Source organism: Molossus molossus, unplaced genomic scaffold, assembly GCF_014108415.1.
Source record: "Molossus molossus isolate mMolMol1 unplaced genomic scaffold, mMolMol1.p scaffold_m16_p_18, whole genome shotgun sequence".
NCBI classification, from domain to species: domain Eukaryota; kingdom Metazoa; phylum Chordata; class Mammalia; order Chiroptera; family Molossidae; genus Molossus; species Molossus molossus.
The window spans coordinates 39,604,021-39,622,973 of record NW_023425353.1 but is presented as its reverse complement, the minus strand read 5'-3'; the positions used below and the strand labels follow the sequence as shown (position 1 = coordinate 39,622,973).

Genomic DNA, 18,953 nt, shown 5'->3' with positions numbered 1-18,953 from the left:
GAATTAAATATAGTTAAATATGGACCTAATATTATGTTAGTTTCTCCAGGAATAACTTTATCATTGATGCACTTTTTTAACATATCTGTTCTTCTGTGGATGCTGATTCACTAGTTTTCAGCTGAAATTTACTAGCCATAAGAACTGAGGGGATCAAGAGAAAAATGGGATTTTCTTATAATTGAGGCATTTTCTACTTTAATATGAATTAATGGGATACAGGTTAATATATGGAATTTTCTTTACAAACATTGTCCAGTAAACAGTTTTATATTTAAAAAGAGCTAAACTAGAAAAAGTACAATTCCAGTTAGCTTAATGCTTAGGACTTTGGGTAAGAACTCTGCTGATGCATTGTTTTTTTTTCCATTTTAATCCAGAATTTTGTTCAGTTGCTTTCATTTTAACATAAGGATCTTATGATTCAACTTAGAGGGATTTTTTTCCCTTGCTTAAAATTTTTATACCTAGGAGAAACTTTCCAAATGCTCAAAGTTTGACTTTAATCCCTTCTTTTTCTTTATTTATTTACTTTTTTGTTAATCCTCACCTGAGGATATTTTTCCATTGAATTTTTAGATAGAGTAGAAGGGAGGGGGGGGAGAGAGAGAGAGAGAGAGAGAGATACATCAATATGAGAGAGACACATCAGTTCATCAATTGGTTGCTTCCCACCCAACCCCGACTGGGGCCAGGGATTGAACCAGCAACCCAGGTACCTGCCCTTGACTGGGAATCGAACCCGTGACCCTTTGGTCCTTGGGCCAGCACTCTAACCTTCAAGCCAAACTGGCCAGGGTTAATCCCTTCCTTTTAAAATGAATGTTTGCATCAAGGATATCTAGTTACTTATAGAAGGTTGACTTCCTGGTATTTATAATGGATGAGCCTTGAGTGTTATAGTATCAGATAACAGCTTTGAAATAAGTATTTGAAAGGACGCGTAAAGACTTGAATAATTTAAATGCAGATGGTGTATGACATTAACTATTACAAATGTATAAAAAGGTATTTCAACCCTTCTTTGAAAAAAATACTTTTAATATATTGTATTTTACCGGTTTCATGAGGTAATAGCTTATGTAGCTATTTTTATAAGGAAAATCTAAGTTCTAAATTAATTAATTTATAGTTCTCAGAATAAAAAAATAAATTTTTAGTTGTTTTTTGTCATTTACTCTCTACTAAAGTATAAACTCCCAGAAGGCAAGGATTTAGTCTGCTTTGCTCCCTGAAATATTTATTTCCAGTGCGTAGAACAGTGTGGAATACCTAGTAGGTTCTGAGTAAATATTTGTTGAGTGTGTGTGTGTGTGTGTGTGTGTGTGTATATATATATGATTATAGCAATGTAAGTTTAGACTCCGTCTCCTGTTTAGAAAATTGTTCACATTTTGGTCTCAGTTTTCCAAGTCTGTATTGGAAATAAGACTGGGAGTGGTGACAATAGGTTAGTAGTGTGGGGTTAAAGGGGATCATGTAAGTGAAAAAGGAAAGAAGGTAAATGATTTGTTTCCTATGGATGCAAATAAGGCTCTTCTTAGACTTTATTTCTCTTCAGACTATCAACTAGGCTTTGATTTAAGAAAAATAAAATAAATACTTTACTTAGATTTGGAGTGAACTGGGTTGAAATGAAATCCAAGGCTAGATTTCTAAAACAGAACCTTACTTTTCTACATTTGAATGAAAAAACAATACAAAACAAAACAAAAGGGGTGGGGGGAGGTGTTAGTGAGGGGTAAAGGAGAAACATCTGTAACAAAAATAAATTAATAAAGTAATTAAAAACAAAACAAAAACAAGCTCTGTGTTGGCCATGAGCGGCACAGCAGATAGTATAAAGAGCACAGACTCTGGCCAGATAGATTTGTATACAAATCCTGGCCCCACTTCTTAATCTCTCAGCTTTGACTTCCTCATCTGATAAGTGGGGAAAATATAAATTTTATAGACTTGTTAAAGGAAATGAGATGATGTAATTACCTAGAAAAGTACCTGGTACATAACAAATACTGAAAATTTGGGCTATTTTTTTTTTAAGCATCCCTTCTCTTTTTTTAAAAGTTCTCCTCTGCCCACTTTGAGATCCAGTCACAGTCTGAAATAATAATGAGGAAGGATTGACTGAACTATGGGGGGAAATGGAAAGAGCTTATTTCTACAATCTAGAGAGAAAAGGACAAAAGAAAATAGACTCTATATGCTCTTGGAACACATATATTCTTATTCAGCCAATTCTAGAATCAAACAACAGCCCTTAAAGCTGTACGTGTGTCTTACTGAACGGGGCCCCTAGAAGCTGAGTATATAATGAGGGTTTGTATAATTTATGAATAACAGTGCTATAACAAGTTAGAAGATGGAATAATCAGGAATGTGTTCCTAACTTTTAAAATTGATGCTATAGCCCAGGCCGGTTGGGCTCAGCCGTTGGAGCGTTGGCCTGTGGTCTGGAGAGACCTGGGTTCGGTTCCCGATAAGGGCACATACCTTGGTTGCAGTTTGTCCCCGGCCCTGGTTGGGTCGTGTGAGTGGCAGCCACACGATGTGTCCCTTTCGCGTTTATGTTTCTCTCTCTCTCTCCCTCCCACTCTATCTGAACAAAAGATCAAAAAAATGTCCTCGGGTGAGGATTAAAAAAAAAAAAATTGATGCTATACAGGATGACTGCCATGACCTTCTATAAAATACTCCTTTACATAATTTAGGACGACTGAAACCTAAATCAGAAAGAATTTTAGTTTGGTGAATTGTGGCATTTGCTATAATTTTGTGTCTATGAAATGGCTTGTGCTGATTTTTATAAAAATAAAAATTTTTTAAATGTTTCTTCATTTCATTCATTTATATAAATTTAAATTTCCAATTAACTCTGAAAGTTGATTAGAATAGTTTTATAGAAGATATAGTACATAATTTAGGAATCAACAACAAGTTTAGGCCAACTGTTGAATTCTAAGTATTAGAAGTAGATTTCTAGAAATAACAAGGTAGTAAAAAAAATAATTATATTCACATTTTAGTTAGAAATTTTTAACAATGGCTAGATCATTTGAACAGAAAATCTGTAAGGCAACATTGGACTTAAACTACACGTTAGAACAGATGGACTTAACAGAAATTTACAGAGCATTTCATTCAGCACAACAGAATGCATGTTCTTTTCCCGCGCACATGGAATATTTTCCAGAATAGATCATATGTTAGGTCACAAAACAAGTCTTCATAAATTTAAGAGTGAAATCATATCAATCACCCTTTCGGCCATAATAATAGGAGACTAGAAACTAATTACAAGAATAAAACTGAAAATTTCACAAATGATGTGGATTTTAAACAACATGCTACTGAACAGCCAAAGGGACAGAAGATATCAAAAGAGAAAGCAAAAAGTATCTTGAGACAAATGGAAATATACCAAAATTTATGGGATGTAGCAAAAGCAGTTTGAAGAAGGAAGTTAGTGTAGGTAAACACCTACATTAAAGAAAAAGAAAATGCTGAAGTACACAACTTTTCATCTCAAGAAATTATAAAAAGGACAAAGCTCAAAATTAGTAGAAGGAAGGAAATAACAAAGATCAGAGCAGAAATAAATGAAATAAAAAGATCAGTGAAACTGAGAGCTTGATTGGGGGGGTGGGGGTGGATAGGCAGACCTTTAGTTAGACTTAGCAAGAAAAAGAGAACTCAAGTAAATAATATAAATGAAAGAGGAGACATTACAACTGATACCACAGAAATACAACGGATCATGAGAGAGAACTATCTGAACAATTATATGTCAACAAATTGGACAACCTAGACAGATGGATAAATTCCAAGAAACATACTGCTGAATCTTGTGGAATATACAACCAAGACTGAATTGTGGAGAAATAGGAAATCTGAACAGACCGTATATTAGTCAAGAGATTGAATCTGTACTTAAAAACCTCCCAACAAAATAAAGTCTAGGACACATGGCTTCACTGGTGAATTCTACCATATTTTAAAGAAAAATTAAAATTGGTTGGAGTTAGTAATGAAATAGTGTAGAAAAGTGTAGAGGAGATTGCTCTTTCCCTTAATTATTAATAACATGTTACATTAGGTTAACCTTAACTGGCATAGTCTTTAGAAAATTAAGCAATGTGAAATAATCCTTACATAGTTATAGCATTATTCAAAAGTGATGATATGCTTCAGTAAGAGCACACAATAAAGTAAATTACTATAGTTTCCTATTATATAAACTACTTTGGTATTCTTGACAAGCTTATTTGTTCCTAAAATATTTCTTTAAAATGAAAAATAGAGTATTAAAAGGTTGAAATAACTTCTATAAAGCCATGTTCTCCCATGTTCATGTTTCAGGTTTTGATTACTTTCTGATTTTCTACGTTGATAAATTAAGAATTAACCTTCTCTAATTTGTTTCACTCTTGTGTTTTCATTGTCAGGAATTATGAGTTTACATTCTGTCTTGTAATCATAATTCCTACCATATAATGCCCCCCTCCCCCCCGAAACACCCTCTTGTCTTTATCCACAATTCATTTATTCCCAAGTTTTTCATTTTTTTTGTCCTCACCCGAGGACATTTTTCCATTTTTTGTACAGAGTGGGAGGGAGAGAGAGGAAGAGAGAGAGAGGGAAACATCGATGTGAAAGGGACACATCGAGTGGTTGCCACCCGCACGACCAACCAGGGCCGGGGACAAACTGCAACCACGGTACATGCCCTTAGCGGGAACCGAACCCGGGTCTCTCCGGACCGCAGGCGGACACTCTAACCGCTGAGCCAAACCGGCCGGGGCGCCAAGTTTTTCATTTTGACGTATCTTGGTTGAACAGATGTTATCATCAAGTAATTTTTGTTTATATATTTTCAGCAAGAGCTCATGGATGTCATATTTCCTAGTATCTTAATTATTTGAGACTATTGCCTTTTTTGACTGAAGGGTAGATTAGCTGGTAACAAAATTCTCAATTCATGCTTTTTCCTCTCAACTTTGTAGATATTACTGCAATGTCTTCTAGATTTGATTGAAAATCTTGGATCAAGCTCTTCTCTGCTTATCATTTCCATGCCCCCACACCACCTGCCACCACCATGGTTAGCTTCTCTTCTGCCTGGGTGCCTGTAGGAGTCAATTCTTTATTCCTGAAATTCAGTACTGACTTCATTGGTCTAACTCTATTGATTATTTCTCTTGGGACATAATGTGAAACTGCACTTTTAGTTCTGCAATTCAGATTTTTATTTCATTTATATCTTCCATTAAATCTTTGAATATTATATTTCTGTGTTTTTCTATCACTAAATTTTTCCATGTGTTTTTCTACTAAGTTGAATCTCCTTTATTTGTCTGTATCAGCTTTTCTCTGATTGTAATTTTGTTTTTTCCATTTAGTTTTAGGTTATTTCCTTATATCTGTCCTTCATCATTCAGACATAAAGAGTATGCCTATGTATTAGGCACTATTCTTGGTACTGTGGGTAAAGCAGTGATTAAAATAGATGAAGTCCCAACCTTTATGGAGTTTATTTTGTAAGGGGGAAGACAGTAACAAGTTAATATATGTAGTTTGTCTTTTTTAAAATATCTTTATTAATTTATTTTTTGTTACAGATGTTTCTCCTTTTTTCCCCATTGACACCTTCCCCAACCCCGCCCACCCACCCCATCCCCAGCTTTGTGGTTATGTGTACATACATATAAGTTCTGTGGTTTATCTCCCCCCATCCCCTCTTCTGAGGGTTATCAGTCTACCCTACTTACACGTCTCTGGGTCTACCCTGTTCCTCAGACTGTTATGTTTGTTATATTCCACAAATAAGTGAGATCATGTGATATTTATCTTTCTCTGCTTGGCTTGTTTTGCTTAGGAAAATACTGTCCAGGTCCCGCCCTGGCCGGTTTGGTTCAGCAGTTGAAGCTTCGGCCTGCGGTCCAGAGAGACCCAGGTTCGGTTTCCGCTAAGAGCACGTACCTCGGTTGCAGTTTGGCCCTGGCCCTGGTTGGGTAGTGCGGGTGGCAACCACTCGATGTGTCCCTTTCACGTCGATGTTTTTTTCTCTCTCCCTCCCACTCTATCTGAACAAAAAATGGAAAAATGTTCTCGGGTGAGGATTAAACAAACAAAAAAAACCTCTCCAGGTCCCTCCATTTCATCTCAAAGGATAAGAGATCTTTCTTTTTTACAGCTGCATAGTACTCAATTGTGTGTATGTAGCACATTTTTATCCTTTTTTTTAATCCTCACCCAAGGACATTTTTTTGCATTATCTTCAGATAGAGAGCTGTGGGTGGTGGTGGTGGTGGGGCATCGATGTGAGAGAGACATATCAACTGGTTGCCACCCACACTCAACTGGGGTGGGGGACAAACTGCAACCCAGGTACGTGCCCTTAGTGGGAACTGAACCCGGGACTCTCTGGTCCGCAGGCCGACGCTCTAACCGCTGAGTCAAACCGGCTAGGGCTATGTAGTTTGTCTTATTGTGATAACCACAATGACAAAATTAAAATGGTATGTTGGGTTGGGCCATTTGCAATTTATATTGTGTTATCCGGAAGGATTAATGATAATAAGACATTTGAGGAGATAACTGAAGAAAATAAGGAAGCGAGGCTTACATATCATGCAGATATTTGGAGGAAATTGAGAGAACAGAAAGAACAAATGCCATGAGGTGGCAGCATGTTCGGAGGCAGGTGAATGGAGCAGTAGGAAATGAAGCAGAGAGAAGGCACGGTCCCAGATCATGCGTGGCTTTGTAGACTGACCGAGATTTGCTTTGGCCCTTAAAATGGCATTAAAATACAATGGAGCCCAGCCAGTGTGGCTCAGTGGGTTAGAGTGTCATCCCATGCACGGGAAGATCTAGGGTTTGATTCCCCGTCAGGGCACATACCTGGGTTGCAGGTTTGATCCCGACCCTGAATGGGGTGCATGTGGGAGGCAATCAATCCATGTGTCTCTCACATTGATGTCTCTCTCCCCATCCATACACACTCCAAAAATCAGTGGAAAAAATATCCTCCAGTGAGGATTATAACAAAACAGCAACAAAAAACAAGAATAATTGATTGGAGTGATATGGTTTTTAAAGATTCACTCTTACTGTGACTTCAGATTCTTGACTGTTTAAGTTGTGTTTATTCTCCTTTTATTATTTTAGACTTTTATTTGTAATTTTTCTCTTTTTTCCCCCCGACCTCTGCCAGTTCTCATCTCTGCATTGTCTTACCTTTTTCTTAGAACTCTTCTTTGAGGTTTCTCTTCAGAGCTGAATTTCTCTGAAGTTGTATAAAGACAGTAGTTTGCAAGTTCATTCTCTTCTTTCCAGGGATAATTTCTTTCAAATATACCTATTAGTTGTATTTTGTTCAGTTTATTTTGCTCTCTTATATTATTGTTCTAGCCCTGTGTTGGATACTTTCAGATTCTTACATATCTTTGAGGAATATGCTTTTCTCCAGAACAGCTATTTGCTAAAGAATAGAGTAGGGAGGGGCAAAAAGTGAGCATTGGTTAGGTCTGTTTTCTTCAAATAGCTCTCAAATCAAATGTGGTTTCTCTCAATCCTAGCAGAGAATTCTCTTTCTTCAGTTCTTGGTGATCTACTTAGGGTAATAGGTATAACTTGACAGCGGCTTACATCACAGGTTCTATGGGAGTGATCGCTTGGTGATTGGCTTTTACCCCTCCATCTTCAACTGGGTCAAAAATAATAGAGGTCTGCTTGGTCCCTCCTCTAGCACTGCCCCACTTGTTCATCTGTGTTATGAAGTTGGGGTTCTATAGGGAGTGTCTCCTGTGGCTAACCCACACGGGTTACTTGAAAGATTACTAGGTATTCAAGGACACAGGCAGCAGAGAAAAAGGGACAGATGGACATACATACAAACACACTCTTTTAGAAGACTCAGTAGTCTTCCCTGAATCTGAAGAAGCTTCACTTGATTGTGTCCTTCCTCATTTTGGTACAGATGTCACTGTATTTGGTAGGAATTCTTCATAGTTTGGTTTGTGGTTGTAACTGTTTTCTTGTATTGAAGATAGTATTTCTTCACATCCTCTTTTATATTTTGGTGAGTTATTTTAAAAAGTAATGCTCTCTTTAACCTAATTTTCAGAACTAAATTAATTGGAAATCAAATATTTATACATGATGCAACTCTGAGATTTGTGGATAAGGGATATCATTTTTTTACATGATACATGTAATCAAATCAGTGAATCCTTCCATAGAACTTATAGTAACACTAGAGTCTAGTAGAATTAATTTCACAATTATTATTGAATGGAGTAAAATAAGAGAAAACAATGATTGCTTGCTTACTATATCTCAAATGCTCTACTAAATTTAGCTGTTTTATTGATCTAATTTAATCCTCTTTACTGTAAGGAAACTAAAGCATTCAGAGATTTATGGCTGAAAGTTGTACTACTGATTAAAGCTAGAGCCAGCATTCAGACCCAGGCCATCTGACTACAGAGTCCATATTCTAACTTCTGTTATAATCTGAACGGCTCTTTCTCCCCTCTGCACTTTACCCGCCCAGACACACACTGTTCTCCCCACCACTGCTGGTATTTAGTAAAATTTGTGTAGGCAGTGACTTTTATTGAAGAACTTCTGTTTTAAGGACTAAGGTTTTTGGCTTCCTAACTATAGATACTTTTATGGGAGCATTTTATTCACAGCTTGTACAGAGATATTGTGGGTTTGGTTCCAAACCACAATAAAGCAAGTATCTCAGGAAAGCAAGTCGTAATCTTTTTGCTAGTGGAAGGTCTTGCCTTCAAATTGTAAACAACGCAACATCTGTGAAGCACAACAAAGCAAAGCACAATCAAATGAGGTCTGCCTGTATTTAAAACCATAGGTATAGCAAGCAGTACCTCAGACTGTTTTTGTCATATATTACAACCCAGTTAAATAACTGGGTTGTATAGACAATAGTCACAAATTCATTTGATTGGCCTTTTATAGAAATAAAATCCTTGGTAAGGAAATACGAATATTTTAATTTTTGGTATTAGGAATCGGACCTAAAATATGTGACCCTTGAGAGACTGCAGTGCTGGTGCATTTGTTCGCTAGGGCTGCCACCACAGAGTACCACAAGTTGAGAGCCTTAACAACAGAAATTACTTTCTCACAGTTCTGGAGGCTAGAAGTCCGAGATCAAGGTGTTAACATAATTGGTTCCGTCTGAAGGTTGTGAGGGAAGGATCTGTTCTAGGCCTTTCTCCTTGGCTTGTAGATGTCTACCTTCTCCTTGTGTCTTCCATCTGTACATGTCTGTTCAAATTTCTTCTGCTTATAAGAATACCAGTCATAGTGCATTAGGACCCATCTAATGACCTCATTTTAACTCAGTTGACTCTGTAAAGACTCTGTTTCCAAATAAGGGCTGTAATTTAAAGACCCTTGGCATAGATTATAAAGATACTACCTCATCTGATATGCTGGGGTTAGGACTTCAACATATGAATTAGGGTGCAGCGGATGTGGTTCAACACACAATATCTGGTGTTCATAGCTCCCTCTTAAATGATACAATGCAGCTGCTGTTTTTTTTCCCCAACATTACAGGTGGAAAAAGAGAAATGTAATTGCCTTCTGTTTATTCCACTCCCAACCTGAAAACAGAATCTGAAGCTTTTGCCACTGCTTTTGGTAGGCAGCCAAAGGAAAGCATTATTTCCAGTTTGGGAAGAGTAGTGAAAGTACTTGGCTCCTGGCCCGGTTCACTGGTTATGGACTGTCTGCTCTGTGGCTTAGGAGCAGAGAAGAGAAGTATCCTCTGCAAATAGAAGTTTTAGAAAATTATTGGTGGGGTTATTTATAATTATTACAAACACATATGAAAACCTGAAATAACTTTACCTAGCCTAGATCAGAGGATGGCAGACTTTATGTAGAGGACCTTACAGATACTCTGGCAACTACTCAATTCCCTTAATGTGAAAGCAGTGTAGTTAACACTTAATGAATAGGTGTGACTCTGTAGCAGAGAAACCTTATTTGCACAGTGGATGGCTGGCAGTCTATAGGCTGTAATTTGATGAAGACCCTTGGCATAGATTATACAGATACTACCTCTTCTATTTAATGTTAAAGTAGAGCAGGGTATTTAATAAGTATGAAATAATTTATTCAGAGTATTTCAAAATAGGATAGAATATTATAACTAGAAATGAATCTTAGAGATCATTTAGCACAAATCAAAGAATTGGCAGATGCTGGTGACTGATTAGATTAGGGAGAAAGCAGGTGGGTCAGTTATCTTGCAGAATGAGACCTAGAATCAATTGGGATACTCTGATTTCAGTGCCCTACTCTTAGAATTCACTTTGCAGAAACAGGAGCTCCCTATGTTGTTTCAACATGAGGCCTATCCTCCTTCACCTCCATCTCCCTGCCCCATACACACACACACCACACACACACACACACACACACACACACACACACACACACACACCCCACACACGTAGGAGGGTTGGAGGCAGGGATTATGATTACCAAATGAAGCCCTAGGCTGTGGATGACAGTGCCAGGTCACTAGTCTATTGGTTACAGAGCCATTATTAGATCATAGGTCCCACTCCTGGGCTCTTTCTGCTAACCTCTGACTGTTTCTTTACACATCCAGATCTCTCTTCAACTGCCTTGCTGTCTAGAGCCCAGAATAGACTAATGTAAATAAATCAAGATTTTTTTATTTTTTTAAATTACTTTCTGGTTTATCTCTAAATGAGCTAGACATTTATCTAATTCTGGATATCTTACCTTAAATAACATAATTCTTTAAAAATCTGTTATTTCAGAGTATGTTTTTATGTTTGAATTATTAAATGTAAAGATTATGTGAGAGGAAGCTAATTGTCTGGATTTTTCTACATACCTTAACTGTGGTATCAAATGGATACAGCCTATTTGAGTGACCCTGCTGTTGATTTTGCTGGTTTGTTCTCTTTTGCTTATAACATATCAGAAATCTAATCATATCTGTACTCTGAAAAGGTGAATCTAAATTCAGGTATTTGATATGGCATAGATTTGCCTGCAAATTTGAAGGGAATGCTCAGTTGATGTACCTGGGATTGTGGGAAAATGTGAGTCTGGTATAGAAAGTAATTTGATTTTATACAATTGAGCATGACTATTTTGGATTTAATGTGATGTACTTTTAGCATTAAAGAGGTACTATTGTGTAAAAGTTGGTTTGCAGTAGTCATTAATGACATCATCCTTAAATTATATCTTTATTGTCTTCAGTTTCTTAGCAGTGCTTTCTCCTACCACAGGGTCACCCATTCACCTAACTTCAACAGTTGAGCCGGGGCTACTGTTTTCAAGGGGGGTGGGGAGCGGTGTTTGTTTGTTTCTGTTTTAATGACTAGGAAATAGTAAAGAAATTCATCTTAGTGACTTAAGGTTATCTGTATAAATCACACACATTATGTTCTGCCATGTGGTGATGCCATCAGAGCTGTTTACATTTGGTTTTATTACTTTCTATGAAGACTCAAGTGAATATGATTTATTTATTTATTTTCTGTCTCCATCTTTAGTATTAGCCTTTGTGGCTAATTTTCAGTTGTTGGATTAATCTTACTCTGGAAATGTCTGTTTCATTACTGGATAACTTCGTAGTTTGTGTATTTTTATTGTGTTATAGTTTGTTTATTTGTAAATATATTACTAATTTTGGAGCTCTCATTACCTTTCAGAGAGTTCACAGGAGATGAGCCTCCATATTTGTTGCTCTTACGCATTTTCATTTTATGGCCAACTGCTGCTCTTGTAATACCCGTTATGCCGTGGTTGTTTGTTAATGTGTAGAGCTTATATTAATTACCAATGTGGACAGGGGAGATGACAGCCCAACCATTTCTCATATAATTGACCTTTAATTTACAAGGAATTAAAAGATTTGATTATACTTTCAACAATAAAGATACATTTAAAAAATAATTTTTTAAAAATATGATTAGTGATATTAGAAGAAATGAGTGATATAAGACAAGATGTGTCTCACCCTGGCTGGTGTTGCACAGTGGTTAGAGCGTCGACCCACAGACCAGAGTCATGGGTTCGATTCTGGTCAAGGGCATGTACCTTGGTTATGGTTGGGGTCATGCAGGAGGGAACCAGTTGATGTGTGTCTCTCTCTCCTCCTCTCTTCTCCTTCTTCTCTCTCTTCCTTCCTCCCACTCTATCTGAAGATAAATAGAAAAATATCCTGAGATAAGGATAAAAAAAAAAAGAAAAGATGTGTCTCTTATGATGATGATCATAAGTCTAAAATCCTGTTGTGCTGATCTCCCTATAGATAAGTGTCTTTAGAATCTAAAAAGAGCAAGCTAAATTTTTATCTAATGGCCTACATAGCAAGTAGCAGTGTGGTGTATCCTCAGTAAACCATTAGTGGATTCTTTGTTGTACTCACTCATGTTTTTTGATAAAAATAAAGAGAAAGAAAGACTAATTAATTTATTATTATAATTTAAAATGGCAGAATGGAAGCCAGCAGGGTTTTTTGCTTTAGGCTGCCAAATGTACTGTGAAAATTAGATTTTCTTTCTTCAGTTGTGTATCTGATAGCTCATAACCTAAAGAAAGACTACCTTACTTACCTTTACCCTCTTCCTAGTTACTTTCCAATATTTCTTCTTTGCACTTGAAATCAAATTCTTGGAATGTTTTCATGACCACTCCTTTTATTCCCTCTGAAATAAATATCATTTTTTGAATTGGTAGTATTTCAGTTTTGTTTAAAAATTAAAATATATTGCCCTGGCTGGTTTTGCTCAATGGTTAGAGCGTCGGCCCATTTGACCAGAGAGTCCTGGGTTCGGTTCCCGCTAAGGGCATGTACCTCGGTTGCTGTTTGTCCCCTGCCCCAGTTGGGGTCATGTGGGTGGCAACCAGTCGATGTCTCTCTCTCATATTGATGTTTCTCTGTCTCTCTTCCACCTTCTCTCCCTCCTGCTCTATCTGAAGATAAACACAGAAAGTGTCCTCAGGTGAAGGTTAAAAAAATAAATAAATAAATAAATTTTTATGTATTTATTTATTTAAAGGTGCATGGTATACAGTGAAGCTGCCTCTTTACACTAGTCTCCCATCACAATTACCCAATTCTCATTGCATCCCACCACTATTATAAACACATAGGCATCCACTGTTGTTAATGTCTTAGTGTTCCTCCAAGATTTCCTTATACATAAAACAAATATGAATATACATATGATCTTTTTCTATGTAAAAATAATGAATATTATTTATATAGTTCTTGCTTATTGCTTTTTTCACTTTTCTTTCACACATGTGTATTGGCACACAGATCCTTCTCATTATTTTGTGACAGCCACATTCTATTTTGTAGTGCCTTGAATCAGATTTACGACCCTTGTGATTTGTTGAAGCCCCACTATCAGACCTCATTCGTCTCTACCTTTGTCTATCCAGCATACTTGTTTCTTCTGAGTGTCTCTGTTACTACCCTTTAGGCCTTAATGCCAAGACTAGCCCTTTTACCATGCACATGAATGCAAAATTGTAGATAGTGGTACAGGGGTAGACAACCATTTGACTTTCCAAGCAGATAAGTGGGAGAATGAAGGAGCCCACCTTCCATATTGCTTCTTCACTGTGTCTAGGGCTCCAACCTTCTAACCTGTAAAACATCTTGTCCTCTAGGGAGACTGGTAGGTAGTTCTTGAAATGTTTATCACATTAATAAACTACTCTCTCTGGCTAGTTCCTTATTTTGCTGGTTTCCTTTCTCTCAAAGCCTAATTGAGCGATTCTGAAAGCTCTCATATTGGTTGTTGATTCTTTCTGTGTTCTCACTGTCACTGCCCACTGAGGGTGTGGCTACACAGAATTTCAACTGCTGCATTTGTGGACGAGTTCCTACACCTGCATATTGTTCCATTTTCTCTAACATTCAAGACTTTTCAATCTACCTCTAACATATCTGTGCTATATGTGCTAGGTACGTTTATTATATGTTAATCTTTGTAACAAGATGTTAGGAGATCTTAGATTCAGAAGGATCACACACATAGTTAGGGACCCATAGCTAGTAGTTACTAGAGCTATACTTGGAGTCACTGCACTTGGAATTCCTTGGAACCTCACACTCAAAACAGAATGTAAACATTAGGAAGTCTGAATTCAGTCTTGTTTCTGCTATGGTTGACACTGACATCAAGGTGTTCACTGTATCTGCAATTCATCTAGAAAATAAGGAGGTTAGACTGGGTGTGTAAACCTAGTTATGATTTTGGGTTTAAACCTAAGATTGCTGATAGTGCAGGACCTGTCACCAGCTCCTCTGTACGTACTTCTAAGAGCCAAGGCTGTTTCTGTTTTGTTGGAACTTAAATACCAAATTAGTAGATTTTATGGAGATAATAGATACCCTCTCCCCCCTGAATTATGTAGTGCACTTTTTGTCTTACTAAATGTATTTCCGTTCTATTAAGAATAATGTTTGTCTATTGACTTAATGATTTTTAAACAACTATTCATAGTTGACTTTAAAAAAAATTATTACTTCTTTAAACCTTTAGGTATAACCCAGAAAGACATGTGCATTGGTTCACTTCTTTCCCGTTTTTTCCCCAAGTCTATAGCCATTGTGTCCATTTTATACAATAACTTTATAGTACTAATGGGTTTCTAATTGTCACTGGAAAACTATTTTGATATTATATTGTTTTATATCATGATACATTCATTAGTAAAGAAATATAATGAAGACTTCGTAATAGTCTACATTTTATGTCTGAGTATTCTTATTCATTCCTAACATACATTCTAAAGTGGGGTCTGATTTTTACTTTGGATATGCTCTGTATAAAGGTGGCTTTTCTAGCCTATACGTATGTGATCTTTTATTTTCAACAAAAAGAGCTAATTTCTTATTGGATAATTATATCAATTAAAAAGGATAGTTTTATTTTGTAATTTAAGGGTAATTTATTAGCAGAGTATTAAAATGAAGTACTACTTTTTCAATTGTTATTTATTCAATTTGGACTATAGCTATTTCAGGAGATTTACTTAAAATATTTTATGCAAAATATTTCAATTTATTTTTTTCTTCTTGTTGCAGGAGCTAGAGTTAATGCCAAAGACAGCAAATGGTTGACACCTTTACACAGAGCAGTTGCATCTTGTAGTGAGGTATGAAATTTCTCTTAGTAAATATATTGTATATAAAAACATTAAGTAGGCCTGCCTATGAGCCCATATTTAAATTCAGTATTTTCAAAAGAAGGAAAAACAACTGAAATGGAAGAGTCTGAAGTAGTGGAGAGTAGAAAACATATTTCCTACAAGAGAAACTATTTTTCTATCTTATAAAATCCTCCTCACAACTCTTCTCTACTTATTTACTATAGTGTAACAGACATGTTGCAAAGGCTCTACTGACTGGTCAAGTAGTCTCAGCAGTGTGTATAATGATGACTGAAGTATGGCTTAGGTAAACACTGGAATTTTTTCAGAACATTTTGATCTTACCTTTTACCTGTTCTAAATATATTAACCTTAAAATATGTTTGATATCTTATGAGAAAGAACAGTACCTGCTTATTTATAACCGTCTATGTTGTTGCTCTTTCACATAACTGATAACTTACATTTTTGAACAATATTATTTTTATATATATATATATATATATATATATATATATTTATCCTCACCCGAGGATATTTTTTTTTTTTTTTTTTTTTGATATTTTGTTCAGATAGAGTGGGAGGTAGAGAGAGAGAGAAACATCAACGTGAAAGGGACACATCGAGTGGCTGCCACCCACACGACCCAACCAGAGCCGGGGACAAACTGCAACCGAGGTATGTGCCCTTAGCAGGAACCAAACCCGGGTCTTTCCAGACCGCAGGCCAACACTCTAACCGCTGAGCCAAAATGGCCAGGGCTCTTTTTATATTTTTATATCTTTTAGCCTCAGGACACCCTTGTAGGATAGATATTTTGAGGAAACTGTAGTTTATGATTTACCAGAAACCATTCAGCTCTTGAGTAGCAGAAATGGGACAAAACGTGGACCCTCTTTTTCCCAGCCATTTTATTCCTTTCTAAAATGTATTGGGTACTTTTAAAAAATGCATTGTGCCCAAAGTACCCCTTTTACCTATCTTATGATAGTTGATGCTTATTAAAATTTTTTTTTTTTTATCCTCACCCGAGGACATTTTTCCATTTTTTGTTCAGGTAGAGTGGGAGGGAGAGAGAGGAACAGAGAGAGAGAGAGAAACATCGATGCGAAATGGAACACATCGAGTGGCTGCCACCCACACGACCGACCAGGGCCAGGGACAAACTGCAACCGAGGTACATGCCCTTAGCGGGAACCGAACCAGGGTCTCTCTGGACTGCAGGCCGACACTCTAACCGCTGAGTCAAACCGGCCAGGGCGATGCTTATTAAATTTTTAAAAAATAATTTAAAATATAAAAGTATGTGTATAAATTAATATTAACCCAGTGTTTCTTTAGTTATTAAAATTATTAGGGACAAGGAAATGTTGCTAGTGCTCCTTCTCTCCATCATGGGACCAGGTAGTTCTGGAGAAAGAAAGGAAACTCTATTGCGTCAGGAGAATTTCTTCAAGAAAAACTGGGGGAACTCCTGTCTCTACATTCTTCTTTGTATTCTTCATTGTGAACTAACTGCGTCATGAATCCAGAACAAGAGTTGGGCAGTGAAGAGAAGCAGGGGAAAGTGACTGGGAAGGGACTATAAACCCTGCAGTGTGACAGAGGCCATCTGTTAACTGTAACCTCCTAGGTGGGAGAAGGAGGGAAGGAACACACATTGTAACTTGGATCTGGGTCCATGGTGTGCTGTAGCTGATAAACTATGAAACTTGGGTTTGGATAAACTGACTTTCAGATATCACTTGCCACTTCCTAGCTGTGTGATCTTGGGCAAATCTGAGGATTGTCATGAAAACTAAGATATAGTAACTGAAATCTGTTAAACTCTGAAATTCCATGGTAATACTAAGTTTGTGGTTAGCCCTCATTGCAATTTATTAATAAGATAACCACACCTATCCATTTTTTGGTATGACTCTTGGGAATATGACTTAAAATTAATGGAGTTTTGCTGAATTAAATCATCAGAAAGAACACTGTATATTTCCAGAGATTATAAAACAGACCAAAAATTCTTAAGATTTTTTTTGTTTGAATTATGTTATGGGAAGATTGCCGATTCCACCTAGAGACTTGACTGACTGCTGATTTTTAATAAAAAATGTTTTTCTTTATTGATTTTAGAGAGAGAGAAAGGGAGAGGGAGAAAGAGAGAGAAATATCGATGAGCGAGAACATGGATTGGCCGCCTCCTGACTGCCCGCCCCCGCCCCCCCCCCCCCCCCCCGCCCCAACCTGGGCGTGTGCCCTGACTGGGAATCGAACCATTGACCTCTTGGTGCATGGGTCAACACTCAGCCACTGAGCTACACTGGCTGGGCAGTGACTGCTGATTTTTTAAAATTATGTACTTAGCCTGAACTTAAAGGGAAGCTGTAGATTAGAAAGCAAGGACCCTAATAAGTTTTTTAAGTCTGCTTTTTATCCTAAAAATTACTGGTCTATGTAGTATTATTACTCTTTTGTAGGATTATGGAAAACAGCTTTAAAATAAAAATAAAAAAACTTTTGTAAACCCTGAGGATCATTTTTCTTTAAAACATTTTTTTTCCTTATTGATTTTAGAGAGAGAGGAAGGGAGAGGGGGAGGGAGATGAGAGAGAATATTGATTGCCTGCCTCCTGCATGCCCCCCACTGGGGATCTGGCCCACAACCTGGGCATGTGCCCTGACCAGGAATCAAACTGGCGACCTCCTGGTGCATGAGTCGACACTCAACCATTGAGCCACACTGACCGGGCTCATTTTTCTTTTAAAAAGAAAATCTCATAACTAGCAAAACTGCTAGGAAACCTAATCAAGATTATCAATTTCACCGGTGTTCTTTTAATTATTCACATTTCATCCTGTGCGGAAAAGAGAACTTGTACTTATTTCATTTAATAGAAAACATAACCTCATAGGGGTATGTAAAAGGAAAAATTTTAAGGTAGATTTTGCTTTATGTTTTTGAGATACCATAAGAGAAGTAAGCCCTACACATGATTGGAATGACTTTTATTAATCTGCCCAAGGACATATGTAGCTAACACCATGGTACATTCATAGTAGAGAAGTTAGTTTATTACCTATAGTAATGCCTTAGGGCTTAATTCCCTTACTGAACCTGGGTTGAAAAAGACTGCTTCAGATTGAATGTCTCAAGCTTCTCAGCTGTCCTTCAGTGATGTAGTTCCCATCCACCTGATCGTACTGGCTGGCTGCCTCAGCTTGTCTGCACTACTGATTTGTAACTGTCATTCTTCAAGTATAGCACACACTTCAGTTTTCTTTCAGTGCGGAGTATTCTGAATGAATCGATTCTGAATATGAGGGCTTTGTGTGTGTGGTTGTTCTGTTTTTTGTCTTTTTTTTTAAGAAGTCACATTTTACTACTAGATCCTCTGGAGGATATGCATTTATTTTTTTCAATCTACTCCATGAATTACATATTAGCTCTATCAGGATAACTGAGTTTAAATTATATTATCATGAGAGGTATTAGTTTGACCAAACACTGTGTTTATTTGCAAATTTGTTAGCCCCTTTTTTTCCTGTACCTGACTTCAAATCAGTGGTAAAATTGCTTAAAAGGTAGAGTCAAGGACAGCTACTGCTGTAGATACTATTCTAGACTGACCCTAAGCTGTGCATAAATACTATTTGGATATAATTTTTAACCTGTTGTCACTCCATATTTAATAATCTTATTTAAATCAGTGTTATAGGATATTTACTTAGCTGGGTTGTTTTGTTTTATTTAATCTATCCTT

The 18,953-nt window shown here is 36.9% G+C and overlaps 1 protein-coding gene across 19 annotated transcripts in view; it reads left to right on the top strand.

Annotated features, from left to right (window-relative positions):
* The window catches only part of ANKRD28 (ankyrin repeat domain 28), a 172,177-nt gene that overhangs the window by 92,245 nt on the left and 60,979 nt on the right, over positions 1 to 18,953 (top strand). For 12 of the 19 annotated variants that reach the window (XM_036266213.1, XM_036266212.1, XM_036266211.1 and 9 more), the window contains one exon: positions 15,134 to 15,204. The exons of the other annotated variants lie outside the window; for them this stretch is intronic. In XM_036266213.1, coding sequence (XP_036122106.1) covers positions 15,134 to 15,204 — 71 coding nt within the window. The remainder of the gene's footprint in view (positions 1 to 15,133; positions 15,205 to 18,953) is intronic. 19 annotated transcript variants of the gene reach the window in all.